At 42.5% G+C, this 16,910-nt stretch overlaps 1 protein-coding gene across 1 annotated transcript in view; it reads right to left on the bottom strand.

Moving 5' to 3' along the window:
• The window catches only part of LOC102862159 (uncharacterized protein KIAA2012 homolog), a 177,448-nt gene that overhangs the window by 150,737 nt on the left and 9,801 nt on the right, over window positions 1–16,910 (bottom strand). The window contains 2 exon segments of the mRNA XM_006889149.1: window positions 3,273–3,428; window positions 7,340–7,499. Of these exon segments, the coding sequence (XP_006889211.1) occupies window positions 3,273–3,428; window positions 7,340–7,499 (316 nt within the window).

Genomic DNA, 16,910 nt, shown 5'->3' with positions numbered 1-16,910 from the left:
TCATCAATGGTTTAAAGGGTCCTGCAGCTATTTTCATCACTTACTCAAGGTAGATTTATTGCTGAAATAGTCTGGCAAACCTGCCTTGTTTGGAGCCAAGCTTTAGCAATACCACTCCCAGCATGCAGCTCTGTGAAACAATGTGGGGTTGTCTTTCAATCAGGCATCTGGAAGCCTTTGGGAGCCCTGTGTATATATGCTGGATACTGGACTTCTCCTTCCCTGAACCAGTCTCATTTCCCCTCTATCTTCTCCAGCCTTCATCTCTCTTCCTCATTCCTGTCCTAGGTATGTTGGATCAAGAGTTAAATGCCTGCCTCTAGGGTTACACTCCCTCCCAACTCTCCTTCTTCTGCCCATTGGCTCCTGAAGGCTGCTTCAGGTTTTTAGAGGTTTTTTTTTGGTTTGTTTTGTTTTGTTTTTAGAGGGTTTTTATGGAATAGATCCAGGCCCAGGCTCAGAGGAGTCTTTAGATTTCAGAGGTCGAGGGAAACTTAGTGGACCCTGTGTGTTTAACAATGCAGGGCTCCTCAATCCAAGGTGGTTCAGGACCATAAGAAGACCTAAACTCCATGCAAAGCGCATCAATAAAGATCTTTCTTTGTGAATATTCTGTAACAAGCCCCTGGTAAGCCAGATCTCAGGCCCATCCTTCCTGGTCAGATTCACCTGGAACCAAACACATTTCTGTGGGTGGAGACAGAATGTGCATTCATCTACTGAATATTCTAGGTGTCAGATGGTTTGACTTGGGACACAGGCATGGTAGATAGAGAAAGACATTTTCCCCTTTGGCTATATTCCAGGTGAGATTGAAGACGACTCAATCTATGTGTGGGGAAACCAAGATTTTTCTCAGTAAACATCACCAGCTGGCTCATTTGTTTATGCTTAACAGAAACAGGTTTGTAAGCAAAATATTGAAGGTTCAGTGCTGAAAGGAGAACACAGAGCTGGGTCTCTTTATATTGCAAACACAGACTCAGGTTTCCTGATGATGTACACGGAGCAGTGACTTAGAGCTTTTAGAGGACTTCACTTCCCTCTTCTCCTGTGACTATTTGCAGCAAGCTTTGGAGGAAGAATGCAAATATCATTATTCCCATGTTAAAAAATGAGCAAACTCAGATTGTAGGCAGTGTGTGTGCCTTGCTCAACACCATCACATTGTTGGGGTATCTGGGATTGCAGCCAGGCTTTTACTACTTCTCCAAATAAAGTGTCTGGTAAAGAGAGGGAGGCCAAAGGGAGATAAAGTTAAAACCAATAAAACCATTAGTCAAGGTACAAGTTAAAGCCTCTGAGCTCTTTTTACTTCCGTCAAAGTTGAGTTTTAGCCTCTGTGATCATGAGCAATTGGGCATTGCAATTAGCGTGTAATTATGCTTAAGAAATCCAAGCTGGGGAAGTCTATAATAAACATTTATTGAGCACTTGCTATGTGCCAGGCACTGCATTATGCCCCTTAATGTCCACATGCAGTCCTCTGAAGCAGAGGCAGGCATTGCTATCCATCCACATGTTATGAATAAGGAGAGTGAGGCCCAGAGAAGTCACAGAACCTGAAAATCTGGTATTACTGACCACAGGCTTAACCACTCTTCTGTATGTTTTCTTTGTTTTCTGTCTGATTGTGATAGCATTTTGGTGTCAGCCATCAATCAGGGAAATAATTTGATCCCTTAGCTGTGCAGTGCTATTCACTTAAAAATGGAACACTGTAAGTCAATGTCCAGGAACTGTGGATTCTGGGTATCAACATCTGATATTAGCTGGACACTGTCAGATTTTTGAAAAGACAGGAATGAGGCAATGGGGGAGGAGAGTGCCATCTGGGAGACGGTGTAGCAGGTGCCCAGAGAGGAACATCGCTGGGTAGGTTTATCACTGCCCAGAACACAGATGGCCTAGAAACAGGATATTTTTAGTGTTCCAAAATCAGCTGGTCTCAGGAGTATTGATCCACATTAGCAAAGTCTATAAAGACTGTTCTGTGGACCAGCGCATGAATCTATAAAGAGAGATGTGATGGCAGCATCACATTCTATTGTGTATTGTGCATGGGCTCACAATGTGTTAGAGCCCAGCTCAGTGATAGCTAACAACAACAACAACAATAGCAAAAAAAGGTTGGCTCAGGGCAAAGTTCAGAGCTATTGTTCATGAGTTGCTATGAGTTGTAGTCAACTTGACAGCACACAACAACAACAGTAGTGTACAATTTTCAGAAAGCCCATTATAATTTTATGCACAGTAGTGCGGTAGATCTTTTTCTGGACGTTTCACCAATAAAACAGAAGCTCAAACTCAGAATCTTATACAAACTAAGTGGGAGAAGATTTGTGATTTTATAACCTATATTTTCCCCAAAAGATGTGACCAGAAAGCTCTAGGATCAAAACATGCTAGAAGGCAGCAGACATAAGTTATTTGTTGTTATGTGCCGTCGAGTCGTTTGCGACTCATAGTGACCCTATGCACAACAGCCCTAAACCCTGCTCTATCCTGCGCCAACCACACCGCCTCTGACACACCCATCCCGATTACCCCAGTCACTGAATCAATCCACCTCATAGAGGGTCTTCCCCTCCTGCGCTGTCCCTCCACCCTCCCAAGCATGATGTCCCTCTCCAAGGACCCGTCCCTCCGGGCAACATGTCCAAAGTATGTCAGACGAAGCCCCAGAATCCTTGCCTCCAAGGAGTAGCTTGGTTTAATCCTCTCCAAGATGAATCTGTTTGTTTTCCTGGCAGTCCATGGTACATTCAGTACTCTTCTCCAGCACCACAGCTCAAAGGCATCAACTCTCCTCCTGTCCTCCCTAGTCATTGTCCAACTCTCTGATGCATAACAAGCGATTGCAAAGACATGGCCTGTATCAGGCGCACCTTAGTCTCCAGAGAGACATAAGAGGTAATTGAAAATCTTGAATTCAAATTTGAACTGTCCACCATAATGACCACTAGTGGCATGTAACAAATAAAGTCTAAATTTATTTAAACAAAATACAATTGTTAATTTAGTTTCTCGATCTTACATTTCAAGTGCACTCGAGCCAAGTGTGGCAAAGGGCTATTATAATGGACAGCGCATATCGTAGAACATTCCATCATTGCACAAAATTTAATTGGCTAAGGTTAGTCAAGTTAGACACCTCATTTTATAGATGAGAACAATGAAACTCAGAATTCCTAGGTTTTATTTTGGGAAACTCCATTGCAAGGCACTGAAATGGCAAATAGTTGAGAACCAGTTTTAAAATTAACTTGTACCTTGTTCAAAAGAGTTACCTTGTTGAGTCCAAAATGTAGGGAAGACAGGCAGGAAGTGGTATTTTGGGGGAACACCTGAAAGGTCCTGGTGTGGTCTAAGATTCTTTGGTATATTAAGTTGACGGTCCTGGAGCAGAACAGAATCCTTGATGCATCCTGAAAGATAGGTCAGGAGTTATTGAAAAAAATAATGGTTATTAATCTAGAGTTCTTGGAGGTAATAATGATAAAGTTTCTCCTTGTTCTATCATAGCTTTGGATATGCCCATTAAGGAAGACAATTAGGATATGAGAGAGATTTAAAAAGCAGACCCCAAAGAGGTCTCTATCTTGATAGGTTTTGTTATCAAGTTTCCTAAGTGCTTCTGCTCCTGTACCACCTATGTGTTCTTCCACTGTACTATTCCCAAGGACTGAATCTTTTTTTGTAGAAGGGACACAAGCACTTCCTTGAGGTACCTTTCTCAGGTAAAAGGTTCCTCCTACTCTAGAAAAAGAATAAAAGGTAATGATGCGTCCTCCTTGATTCTGAAAGTCTCATCATCAAATACTTTCTCAATTCAACTATTCTACAATGATTTATTGGGGATTTACTAATGTTCCATCCCTCTGCCAGGCACTAGGGAGATACAGATGTGCAGACATAGGTCCTCTTTGAAGGCATTAATAGTCTTTTTGGGGCTCTGGTGGTGTAGTATGTAGGGTATTGTGCTATTAACAAAAGATCACCCATCTCCATTGGTTTGCAGTCAAATGCTTGACCACTCAGCTAAACCCCCTCATCTCCACTGGTCTGACTGGAGAAAGATGACCAGTCTCATCCTATTAGGATTTATAGCCTCAAAAACCCAAAAGAGTGTCGCTGTGAATCAGAGGCAACTCAGGCGCAGTGAGTTTGTGTGAATAGTCTTTCAGAAACACAAAGCTCACCTGTGTGGCCCTAGTGTGATGTGAAGCCGGAAAATGAGGAAGTCAGTATTGACCAGAGTTGTCAGAGAACCTGTATGGAAGATGGGGACTTGAAGTACAGGGAGAATTCATAATCCCGGTGGAAAGAAGGGACAACAGAACACACACACTAGCATCATAATGAGCCAGCTCTGAGATGTGAGAGGAGAGGGTGGAGGGGCCCATGGCCTAGTGGTCTCACACTGCTCAGCAGAGTTCTCCCAGCCTGAGGAATTATGGAAAATGGCCCAAGAATGCACATGTGTCTTTTCTTAAACCACACATTTTAGCCATATGACTCTCCCATGGAGTGTCTCAGACGGTTTTTGATGTTAAGAAGGGCTCTCATCCTCAAAAATCTTGGGCCAAGCTATAGGGCAGTCACCTGTTCTACTTTCTGTCTCACTTGATGATAGACAAATCTTTGGTTGAGAGGCTTTTTTCTCTTCTCATAAGTGCTAAATAAATAGGTCTGCCTATAACCATGAACCTGCCACGAAAGTAAAACCAATTATTGGAAAGCTCACATCTCTAATTTTGCTTCAAGTCACCGCTCACTGGGCAGATCTGTTTCTCTCTCCTTTCCCAGGGTAAACCTACAAAGCAAGGGAAAGTCTGTCTTCCTTTGTTCTTGTCTGTGGGTGCTGAAGAGATGGCAAACAGCCTAGCGAGCACTGGCAAATTTGACTGCTCACCGCTCTCATCCCCAGTAAGTTTGCCAAATAAAATGCAGGATACCCAATTAAACTTGAATTTCAGATCAACAATGAAATTTATTAAGGGTAAGTCCTGGAAGCTGCATATTTAACTGTTCATCTGTGTGCTGTACATTATGCACATACACTAAATTTATAAACATTAATTTCCAAGCATATCTAGGTTTCAATTTTTAAGTATTTCCAGAGTATGTGTGTGTGTGTGGAGGGTGGTCTTTGTGCAGCAGTTGTTACTGTGTACTGTTGAGCCAGAACTGACCCATAGTGAACCCTCCAGTGGGTTTTTCAGAGCATGGGAGAAGATTGCCCATCTTTCTCCTATGGAACAGTTCGTGGATTTGAACTGCTTACTTTTGTGTTGGCAGTACAATTTCTAAATCCAGGATAACTGTACCAGAAAGAATTGGCTGACACCGAAATATTTCAAGAAGTATCCTATGAACAAGAACCCGTGGTAATAAAAAAAGAAGTTCAATCTGCAATGAAGGCATTGGCAAACAAAGCCTCAGGAAGAGATGACATACCAACTGACATTTCAACTAACGCAAGCAGCCATGGACATGTTAATCAGTGAAAACCAAAAAATTTGGAGGACAGATACCTAGCTGACTTACTGAAAGAGGTCCATATTTATTCTCTTTCCCTCAAAAATCTGACCCAAAAGAATGAGGAAATTATCTAACAATATCATTAATATCACATGCAAGGAATATATTATTGAAGATTATTCAAAAAATGACTAGAACAGTGAGTGTTGGTAACATAGTGGTGAGCATAGTTGCCTTCCATAAATGACTAGAACAGTAGTACATAGAGAACTACCAGACAGTCAAACTGGATTTAGAAGAGACTGAGGCACAGTCTCTGATATTATTGCTGATGTCAGACGATCTTGACTGAAAGCAAAAAATACCAGTCTCTATTTGTGCTTTATTGACTCTGCAAAAGCATGACTGTGTGGATCGTAACAAATTGTGGATAACATTGAGAAGAATGGGATTCCAAGGAAAGCTAATTGTGCTCATGCAAAACTTATACCTAGACCAAGAGGCTGTTATGTGAACTGAGCAAGGTAACACTGCAAGGTTTAAAACTAAGAAAGGTGTGCATCCAGATTATATCCTCTTTCCATACTTATTCAATCTGTATTCTGAGCCTATTATTTGAGAAGCTGGACTCTTATGAAGAAGAATGTGGCATCAAGATTGGAAGAAGACTCATCATATATAACCTGTGTTATAGAGATGACACAATCTTGCTTGCTGAAAGTGAGGAGGACCTAAAGCTCTTGTTGCTATACTTGATGAAGAAGTATGTGGCGTTTGAGGCACAATGATGTCCATTTAAGGACTAACGTGCACCTGATTCAGGCCACGGTCTTTTCAATTGTTTGCTATGCATCTGAGAGCTGGACAATGAATAAGAATGACAGAAGAATTGATGCTTTCTTTTTCTTTTTTTTTTTAGCTGTGGTGATGGAGAAGAGTACTGAATATCTCATGGACTTCCAAAAGAACAAAGATATGTTGTGAAGAAGGTGCAGCCATAGTACTCCTTGCAGGCTAGGATAGCAAAACTTCATCTCACTTACTTCAGGCATATTGCTAGGAGGGGCTATTCACTGGAGAGGGACATCATGCTTGGAAAGGTGGAGAATTTGTGGATAAGAGGAAGACTCTCAGCTGGATGTAGTGACAGGGTGACTGTAACAATGCACTCAAGTATGTCAGAGATTGTGAGGATGGCTACAAGGTTCAGATCCCATTGTTCACACTGTCGCTTTGGGTCGTACTTGACTCAACAGCACTTAACAACAACAAGCCACCAGAGCTCCCTTGATTGGCAGTGGACTGCTTATTTCAGCCTCAAGGGAATTGTGAAGAACTATCTTTAAGAAGAGGAGCCAACATTTGTGAATTCCGAGAGGCTCTGTGATCACCTCAGATGGGAAGTAGGGAATACTTGCAAGAAAATGCAGCTGAGAGTTCAGGAAAGATCTTTTAGTCCTAGCTCAGCCTTGTTTGAACGACCTTGAGCAAATTGTTTTGTTCTGGACCTCTTCCCCTTTGCCCCTCTTATCTTACAGATAGTTGAGGACTGACCTAGAGAAGCTCTGAGTGAGGTAATTTCAGAAGAACGTTCTGGCAGGCCATATGGAGCATGAGGCTGCTGAGAGGATTATGGGTGAAGGCAAAAACTACAGGCTGTACTTCCCTCTGCAATTGTGGGGAGGCTAGAGGATGAAAGGTGTGACTGAGGTGTGAAGGCTGTGGGCTTGAGAAGCTTCACTTTCACCCAGAACTAGGCCTGAAGTGCTATTGTTTCAGACATTGATGTAAACCACATTTTCACACCAGAACATGAGGTAGGGCAGGTTGGGTGCCCCACCACTTCCTTACTGACCTGCACACTGGAGCCTGTACATTGAGTCTGGGGGCCATTTCCACAAGAGGCCTCGGAGGTATCTCTTGGCTGAATACCCAGGCTGGATCTGCCGTTGGGGCTTGCTCTCCGGCTGGCTTTGGAAGTGCAGATACGGTTGCCATGCTCTGTTCTGCTCTCTCTGTGGGGACACCAGTGAGAAAACAGCACAGCTGCTGAACCCCCAAGACTCTCATGATGCAAGCTGGTTAGCACAATCTTCATCAGTAATCCGGAGACTCCCGGAAGGTGCTGGAAGGCACCAAAAACAGATGCCTTGGCCAACAGACATAAACCAAGAGCCCGCAAAGCAAAGCTCTGAAAGGCCCCTGCAGATTTGCAGTTGGAAGGAGAAATGACAAATACCAGACCCCATCTTGAGGCCGAGCATGAGAAGGGATAAAAAAGCCTCAAAAGAAAACACATTATCTAGTTCAGCCTGTGGAAATCATTTTAGTACCTTTAAAAGTGGTGCTGTATAGCAGTGGGGAAGCCAGCTCAGCAAATCATTGTCGGCATTCCGTGTTTGTAATGTGAATAACAGCTCAGACAAACCACAGCCGCTGCTCTTGGGGAGCCTGGCCTTCTGAAAGTGCCTGGCTCTGTAGCATTTCATTCCAGCCTGAGAGAATTTTCTGGGACTTGCCTGCCAGAGTCAGTGCCTCTATTCAAAACATTGTGGGAAACAAATATGAAGAACAAAGTCTTCCTCTTGGCTTGGGGTGTATGTCATATAAAGGACTTGCACCCTATTATAATCTTACAAGGTAGACTAATGTTATTACTATTTCAATGGCACAGAAGCCTTCTGAGGACGTGGGACTTGAGGATTGTGGCACCTGTCACCCTTCCCTTGCCTGTAGCAGACATCACTAATCAATTATGGATGCTGAAATGATTATTGTCTCATCATCTTTGTTCTTCTATTAAATATTTTTTAAATTAAGGCAAAATGCATATATACCATGCACAGGGCTTAGGTGTTTAGTTCAACAGAAGTTGACAATTACATACACCTTTGTAACCACCACACAAAATAAGACATAGAACATTTTAATCACCGCAGAAAGTTCCCCTTAAGTCCCCTTCCAGTCAATGTGCTCCATCCCCCAGTCATTATTTTTATTTCTATCATAGGGTTGCTATGAGTTGTACTCAACTTGATGATACCTAACAACAACATCACTATGAATTAGTTTTATCTATTACTGCACTTCATGGAAATGCAACAATACAACATTTATTCTTTTGTGCTTCATAAAAGTGCTTCATTCTGTGTCCCAGCGAGAGCTGGTTTGGGAGATGAAGCCCTTACACCACCACTTGGTTAATTAGCTTATCAAAGGCAATAGCGCAGCAGGCAAGGAGAATTTAGAAATTTAACCAGTTAGCAATTGGGTTGAGACCAGAATGCACAGCTTCAAACTCCACATCAGTGCAAAGCCTTTGTCTTTCAAAATTTAGCACTTCATTAATGGAACAGGATCTGATACCATGACCCATTTTGATGTCAAAACAAGATGTTGTTGTTAAGTGCCGTCGAGTTGTCGACAACTCCTAGCGACCCTATGAATGAAAGTCCTAGACACCTGTATAACTTTCGTCCTTTCTCCAGGTTCATAGGTTTTCCAGAGGCAAACTATTATGGAAGTGGATGCCACTCCTGCTTCCAAGCTTGTTTTAATCAGGGAGCTCTACAAGTTATAAAAGACAATTTCAAAGCGGGTGGCTCTGTGAGTACTAGAAGAAGGAAGAAGTGTAAGACCACAGAAACTGACACTTTGTCACTTGCTAGGATCCTTCTGGTTGGAAGTAGTGAATCTTGACTCAACTATTATAAACCACAAGAAAGTTTATTATCTCACAATAAGCTACCGAAGGTTAGAGAGCTCCAGGCTTGGTTAGCTCAGTTATTCAATGCCTTTCTTAAATCAGCATTTTTTACCTCTTTGAGTGTAGTCTCAAGCACATTGGGATTCTGAGACTGCTACACTAGTGTTATCTCAGCCTCACTCATGGTGAGGTCATGGACATGACCTCTGTAGCACTTTTCCAGCATCTGTGGAACCAAGGCCAGCATTTCTGCACTGGGGCCCATTCCAGTTAACGACTTGGTAACAGAGTCTGACATAGGCTCTGTTGTCATTGATTAGGTACTTTTGAGTCTATTCAACTCAGTGACCCCATGGGACTGAGGAGAACTGCCCCATAGAATTCTCTTTGTTATAAACTTGACAGAATCAGATCGCTAGGTCTTTCTCCTGTAGAGTCACTGAGTGTGCTTGAACCATTAACTTTTCCATTAGCAGTTGAACACTTAACTGTTGGAGCATCTCAGCTTCAGGCCCCACATTTCTTTCTATGTCTGAGTTTTTTTTTTTCCACTTCAGCCTTACAAGCTTGCCGAGGCTGAACAACAGATGCTGGGAGACATCAAGTGAGTCCAGGGAGTGCAAAAATGGAAGAATCGGAAGGATAGAGTTTGTTGAGAAAGCTTAGGAAATCATACAGGAATTAGACCCTTAGACACTTAGGAACTGTCTGACTTGCGCAAGTCCTAGAACCTTTTCATACCTCTCTGTAAAATGAATAACATGAATTTGCTACTAATTTGTGAATGGAGTTCTATGTGTTGTTACAATATTGACTAGGTTCCAGACTGATGGAATAGAAATTATTGAACATATCGTGGGCTGCCAAGAGACCAAACAGGCTTGTCCTAGAGAAGGTGAAATCAGGTTGCTCCTTGGAGGCAAGGATTTTGAAACTCTATTTTACACAATCTGGCCATGTTACCAGGAGGGATTAATCCTTGGAGAAAGACATCATACTTGGAAGGGTAGAGGGTCAGCACAAAGGAGGAAGACCCTGGATAAGATGAGTTGAAACAGTGACTGTGGCAGTGGGGTCAGGTGTGACAGAGATGGTGAAGTTGGCTCAGGATAGGGCAAAGCTCAGAGCCACTGTTCATAGAGTCGCTTTGAGTTGTAGTAGACTTGATGGAACATAACAATAACAACAAGAAAGTAAAGTATGGCAGTCCACTTCTGAATGAAAAGTCTATGGATCTTAGTCCAATCTGCAACAGTGACCATGTTCAGTTCTGTTGTATGTATGGTCACCATGAATTGAGGACTGACTCAACAGTAGCTAAGAGCAACAATCAAGAGTGGAAAGTTGACCTCAAAATCACATTTCACAGTGTTTAGCATATAGTAGGGGCCCAAATTATTGGTAAATGAACAATTAAATTGAGGACTAGTTCCAATTTGGGTTGCATGGCTACTCAGTCCCCTAAATTCTAGAATCTCATTTGTAATACTAACATTATTCCTACTTTTAGAATATTTTGTTAGTGCAGATGAAAGACTCTAATGTAAGTGTATCTCTTGAACTAGCAATTGTAAGATACACAGCAAATGTGAGAGTCTTTCCCCTCACACCTCGTTGCCTCTCTTTCCGGCCTGCCTTTCACTCCGGAGCCTTCAGAGGAGACAACATGAAAGCATTTCTAATCTCCTGGAATTCCTCAGGAGACAGGAGGAGAGTAGGTAGTGAGGAAGAACAACAGAGACCTTTGTCGGAAGCAGGACTGGTCTTGAGCTGTAGCCCCACCCTTACTAATCACATGTCTTGGCGAATTATTCTCTGGCTAATTATGCTCAGTTAAAGGATTAAGTGAGCTGAGTACCTAGTATTCAGTACCTAGTAAGTGATCAGTCAATATTCTTGGTCTTTTTCCCTCTTCAAAGACTTTCCTCCTTCTTCAAAGGTCTTTTCTTCTTCCTTTTGTCTGGGTTTTGAGAGATTATGGTAACTGGTTCCATAATAGCCCCTTTTCTCCTCACATCTGTTTGCTAACCAAACTCAACATCACTTGGTCTATTCTGACTCACAGTGAGTGACCCTGTAACGAAGAGTAGAATTGTCCATAGGTTTTCCAGAGTTGTAAATCTTTAAGAGAGCAGACTGCCTCATCTTTCTCCTACAGAGTGGCTGGCAGGTTTGAACTGCCAACCTTTTGGTTAGCAGTTGAATGCCTTAAACATGGCACCATGTTGTGTATGACAATTTGGAACCAATTCACAGGTGAACCTACAGTGGGTTTTTCAGAGGCTGTTAATTGCATGGGAGGAGATAGCCCATCCTTCTCCCATAGAGCTGCTGGTGGGTTCTAATCATTTGCTCCCCCCCCTTTTTTTTTTTCTCCCTCTATAGAACCCTCAATTTTATAAAATCAATGTAAAATTTCCTAGATACTTGCCTTTCCAGACTCCATTGCAGCTTGAAGTGACTATGTGACCTAGTTCTGGCCAATGGGACATAATAAGACAAAGTCTACAGGGGATGATCTAGAAAGTCTTTGTCTCTGGAGTCAGCTGTATGACAATGTCACACTGGCCTATTTATTTCTACTTTGACCCCACATGTAAACTCTGCAACTTTGGGACACATTTTATGAACATGAGCTAATAAAGAGGAGAAAAAAAGTCAACATGCAAAGGATTGTGGAGGAAAAGATAGAGCTTGTGTGCTCACTCAGTGACATTGGGGAACAATTGGCCAAACATGAAATTTGTACCTCCAAAATCCTTGCTATGAAAGATAAAGTTTCTTTATTGCTTAGAGGTTGGCAGACATTTTTAAAGAGCCAAGCAATAAAATAAACTTGGTCATCTGGTCTTGGTAGCACCTCCTTAACTCTGTAGCATGAAGCAGCAATAGAATAACAATTGTATCATGAAAGCAGCAATATAAGAACGCAAATGTGGATTTGCACACCAATGTTCATAATAGTGTACTTACCATCACAAGAACATGGAAACTGCCTAAATGTCCAACCACAATTGAACAGATTGAGAAATTGTGGTACATCCATACAATGGAATACTATGCAGTACTCAGGAGCAATGATTTAAAAAATTACTACATAACTTGAGAGGCACTCGAGAACATTATGCTGAGCTCCCCATAAGGACAAATACTGTTTAAGATGATTATTGTAGAAATAGAAGATAACTCATAAAACGTGTATGAGGATCCAAGGGGGAGGAGAGGGTAGGAGCAGAAGGGTGAGGTTGGGCAGGGTTGCAAAATTTGATGGATGCAGGGAGTGGTGGTTAAAGGAGATGGGGAAAATCTGGCGGGAATCTGGAAAGACAGGGCAGTGGTGGGCATAGGTGAGTGTTGATTGATTTTATAAAATATAATAACTAAGAGTGATTGAATGAAGCACCATGTGAATGATAGTGTGAAACACAATGTATATGAACTTTGTAAGCAAACCAGTATAAACTATTTTTTTTAAAAAAGGTGACGCAACAGAAAAAAACCCTCAATTGTTGCATAAAAGAAGCAATAGACAATATGTAAATATCTCTGGTGTGTTCTAATAAAACTTGATTTACAAAAGTGGGAAGAGCCAAAAATTGGCGAGGAAGTCATAGGTCTGAATCCTGATTTAAACTGCTGATAATCAAGTAATCTGTTACTTGTAGCCTTAAATATTTCTATTACATAGGTAGAAGATAGGAGTAATAGATCTGAAGCTGCATCAATTTAAGTGGTAGGAGGAAAAGACAAACACAGCAATTCTCCAGAGATAAACTGTTGTTTCAATCACTCTTAAGTAATACAAAGTCAGATTTCTTGTGCAGCTATCCATTTCCAAATGCGTTTTTAATTACTTTAAACAGAAACTCTGTTCTCCTTCAGCAATAATCTTTTCTCTATCCCCCCCTGCCTGATAACTGCTAATAAACTTTGTCTCTGTGTAGTTTTCTGCTCTGGATATTTCATATAAGAAGAATCATACAGTGTTTTCCTTTGGTGGCTAAGGAGTCCTGCTGGGGCAGTGGTCAAAAGCCTTGTTTGCTAACCAAAAGGTCAATGGTTCAAACCCATTAGCACCATGGGAGAAAGATGTGACAGTTTGCTTATAGAAAGATTACAGCCTGGGACACCCTATGGGGCAGTTCTACTCTGTCCTGTAGGGCTGCTGTGAATTGGAATTGAGGCAATGTTTGGTTTATTGGGTTGATGTCTGACATATTTCACTCAGCATAATGTTCTCAGAGTTCATTCATATTGTGGCATGGATTAGAAGTTTATTTCTTTTTTATTACTAAATAATACCACATTGTACACATGTCCAGTATTTTGTTAATAGCCCCTAACAGCAACAATTCATCTTTTGATAGATACTTGAGTTGTTTCCAACTTTTTGGCTATTATGAATACCACTGAAATGAACATTGTTACACAAGTATCAGGTTGGTACACACACTTACTCCCTTGAGGTGGAATTGCTGGACCATATGGATGATTCCATATTTTGAGGTAAACATGTTTTTGCTTGGAGTTTGCAAGCTGATATTGAATTCTGTATTAGTTTTCTACTGCTGATATAATAAATTACCACAAACTTAATGGCTTAAGCAATACAGTTATGGAGGTGAGAGATGGAAATGGGTCTCACTGATCTGAAATTAAGGTATTGACAGGACTATTCCTCTGGAGACTCGAGGGAAAAATCCTTTTCTTTGCAGTTTCTAGCTGATGGAATTCACTCACTTTTCCTGGTTTGTGACTTCTCCTCCTTAATCTTCAAATCCAGAAACCCAGGGCTAATCCTGCTCACTACTACCGGCATCCAGTTTTCCCATTTCAACAACTTCTACTTCTAAAGGGGCCGTAGTGGCTAGGCATAACATATCAGGCAGCTAACCTAAAGGCCGGCAGTTTGAATCTACTAGCCGCTACTTGAAGAAACACAGGCAATCTGCTCCAGTAAAGATTTACAGCCTTGGGAAACCAATGGAGAGTTGTTATGAATTGGAACCAACTCAACATCAGTGGGACTTTGATTTGTCCTACTTTTAATGACTCTTTAATGACTACATTAAGCCCACCTGGAAAACTCAAGCTAATCTTTCCATTTTGAGACCAGCTCCTTCACGGCCTTAACTCTAGCTAAAACTTCAGTTCACCTGGGCCATGTAACCAGACATTAATCGTAAGCTCGAGGGATTGGACTGGGGAGTATTACTTTATTTATCACACTTTCTTGAGCAATCTTTTAGTTTCTCTTAATAATTTCTCAAATAATGCCTGTGAGGAGGGTTTTTTTAACATGACACCCCACTAGAAAGATGGAAGCCTTGAGAGAGGCCTCAGGGCTGCCCTAGGAGACAAAACTTGCTTCTCTCAAGTAGGTTACAACTCAGGATGGCCCTCTAGCACAGAGCAGCCATGCCCCATAGGCTCTCCAAGGCTGTAAGTCTTTGCAGAGGCAACATGCCTCACCTTCCTCTTGCAGAGCATCTGGAGGGCTCAAGGCACTGACCTTTTGGTGAACAGCCCAAGGCTGAACTGACTCATAGCTGACCCTCCAGCAACTTTTCCAAGTCTGTAAATGATTGCTTATCTTTCTCACTCATTTGAACCACCTGCCTTTGGGTCGAAAGCGCAACTTTTCTCACTCAGGGCAGCTGGTGGATTTGAACCACCTGCCTTTGGGTTGCAAGTGTCACTGGCCTACTAGTGCTTCTTTGTTGCTATTGTGTACCATTGACAGAATCAACCCACAGCTGACCATCTGGCAGGTTTCAGATGCAGTTAATTGCACTGGAGGAGATTGCCCAACCTTCTTCAGCAGGACAGCTGGCAGATTTGAACTTTGTGCCTTTGGATTGCAGTACAGCTTCTTAGCAGTAGGCCACCAGAGCTTCTTTCATTGTTGTTGTTGTTGTTATGTGCCGTCGATTCATTTTTGACTCATAGCGACCCTATGCACAACAGCCCTATCCTGCGCCAACCGCACTGCCTCTGACACACCCATCCCGATTACCCCAGTCACCGAATCAATCCATCTCATAGAGGGTCTTCCCCTCCTGCGCTGTCCTTCCACCCTCCCAAGTATGATGTCCCTCTCCAAGGACCCGTCCCTCCTGGCAACATGTCCAAAGTATGTCAGACGAAGCCCCAGAATCCTTGCCTCCAAGGAGTAGCTTGGTTTAATCCTCTCCAAGATGAATCTGTTTGTTTTCCTGGCAGTACTCTTCTCCAGCACCACAGCTCAAAAGCATCCACTCTCCTTCTGTCCTCCCTAGTCATTGTCCAACTCTCTGATGCATAACAAGCGATTGCAAATACCATGGCCTGTATCAGGCGCACCTTAGTCTCCAGAGAGACACTGTTGCTCCTGAGTACTTTTGAGAGGTCCCTAACAGCAGACTTTCCCATCGCGATACGCTTTTTGATTTCCTGACTGTTGGTGCCAAGAGTGTTGACTGTGGAGCCGAGCAAACTGAAGCTGTGAACAGTCAGGGTTAAATCTATTGACTCATTTCCAACAGGTAGAATAATATTTAGTGGAAAACAAATGAACAAACAAGATTTAAGAGCATAAGTATAGTACAATGGTTGTTAGGTGTTGTCTCAAGTAGACTCCATCAGATGGAGACCCCAGAGGACAGTAGATATGTCCCATAGGATTCCTTTGCTTGCATTTTTTATGGGAACACATTCCTTTTTTAAAAAGACCTTACATTTCATGATAATGGTGTGAAAAATTGGAAGGAAATACATTAAATTGATAGGATTAGGATGCTAGGTAAATGAAAAAAGAACATTTTCAGTTATATGGTTAAATTTCATTTATGAATAGAAAACATGTTTAAAAAGGAATTTCTTTCTTTGTTCTCATACTTCACTCTGTCCCCAGTGTCACCCTTAACCTCTTATCACCTACACAAATGCCACTGTAACACTTAAAAACCAAGCTGGTCAAATTGAGAGACAGGAGGGAGCCAAGAAGGGAGTTTCCAGAATGGAGAAATAAACATGACAGCAGGAGGCTGGCTGTGGACGGCTCCGGACTGCTCAGACCTGCCGTGGCTTTGCCAATCAACTCCAGCTTCTGGTTTCTTCTGAAATGAGTAATTAGTGTGCAGAGAGCAGCCTGTCATCCACACTCTGCCGGAACGCTCCCTTTAATGAGGGACATGCTTGGGCCTGCTCACTTTTGCGATACCCGTCAGGCCTCGCTCTGCCGGGCACCTGTCTTTACTGGGGCACGAGCTATCCTAACTACCCCACCTTGGTGCTGGAAGCCGGGGGTTCTGAGGACAAGAGGAGCAAGTGGGAACTGTGTTACTGCCCAGCAGACCTAGGGTGGCATATCGCCAGTGTCCCCAGAAAGGCAGAGTCAAGGTAGTCAGCTGCCACCTCACCTCGGACGGTGACCCAGCTTTTGTGTACAGGAGCTGACAGTGAAGGGAGTCTCAGGACTGGCAGACAAAGCCCTTCCGCAGATATCAGGGCAGCGCAGAGTCAAACATGTCTGCTTCCCACTGGCCAGCCTTCCTCTGCTTGCCCAGCCCTCTACTAGCTTGCCTTACCTATGCCTAGAAAGTTTCTCTCTTGTTGTTGCCACATACTCTACCTCCTCTAACAGCTGTTCTAGGTTATCCTAGCAAGAAGCAATTACTTTCTGCACCTCCTTTATACTTCCAGAGTGTATTAATATGTATGTGTGTGTGTGTGTGTGTGT

The sequence above is a fragment of the Elephantulus edwardii genome, unplaced genomic scaffold, assembly GCF_000299155.1.
Source record: "Elephantulus edwardii isolate Elephantulus edwardi_28Jun2011 unplaced genomic scaffold, EleEdw1.0 scaffold00075, whole genome shotgun sequence".
NCBI classification, from domain to species: Eukaryota; Metazoa; Chordata; class Mammalia; order Macroscelidea; family Macroscelididae; genus Elephantulus; species Elephantulus edwardii.
Note: the sequence above shows the minus strand (reverse complement) of the source record. Positions and strands in the feature narration are given on the sequence as shown.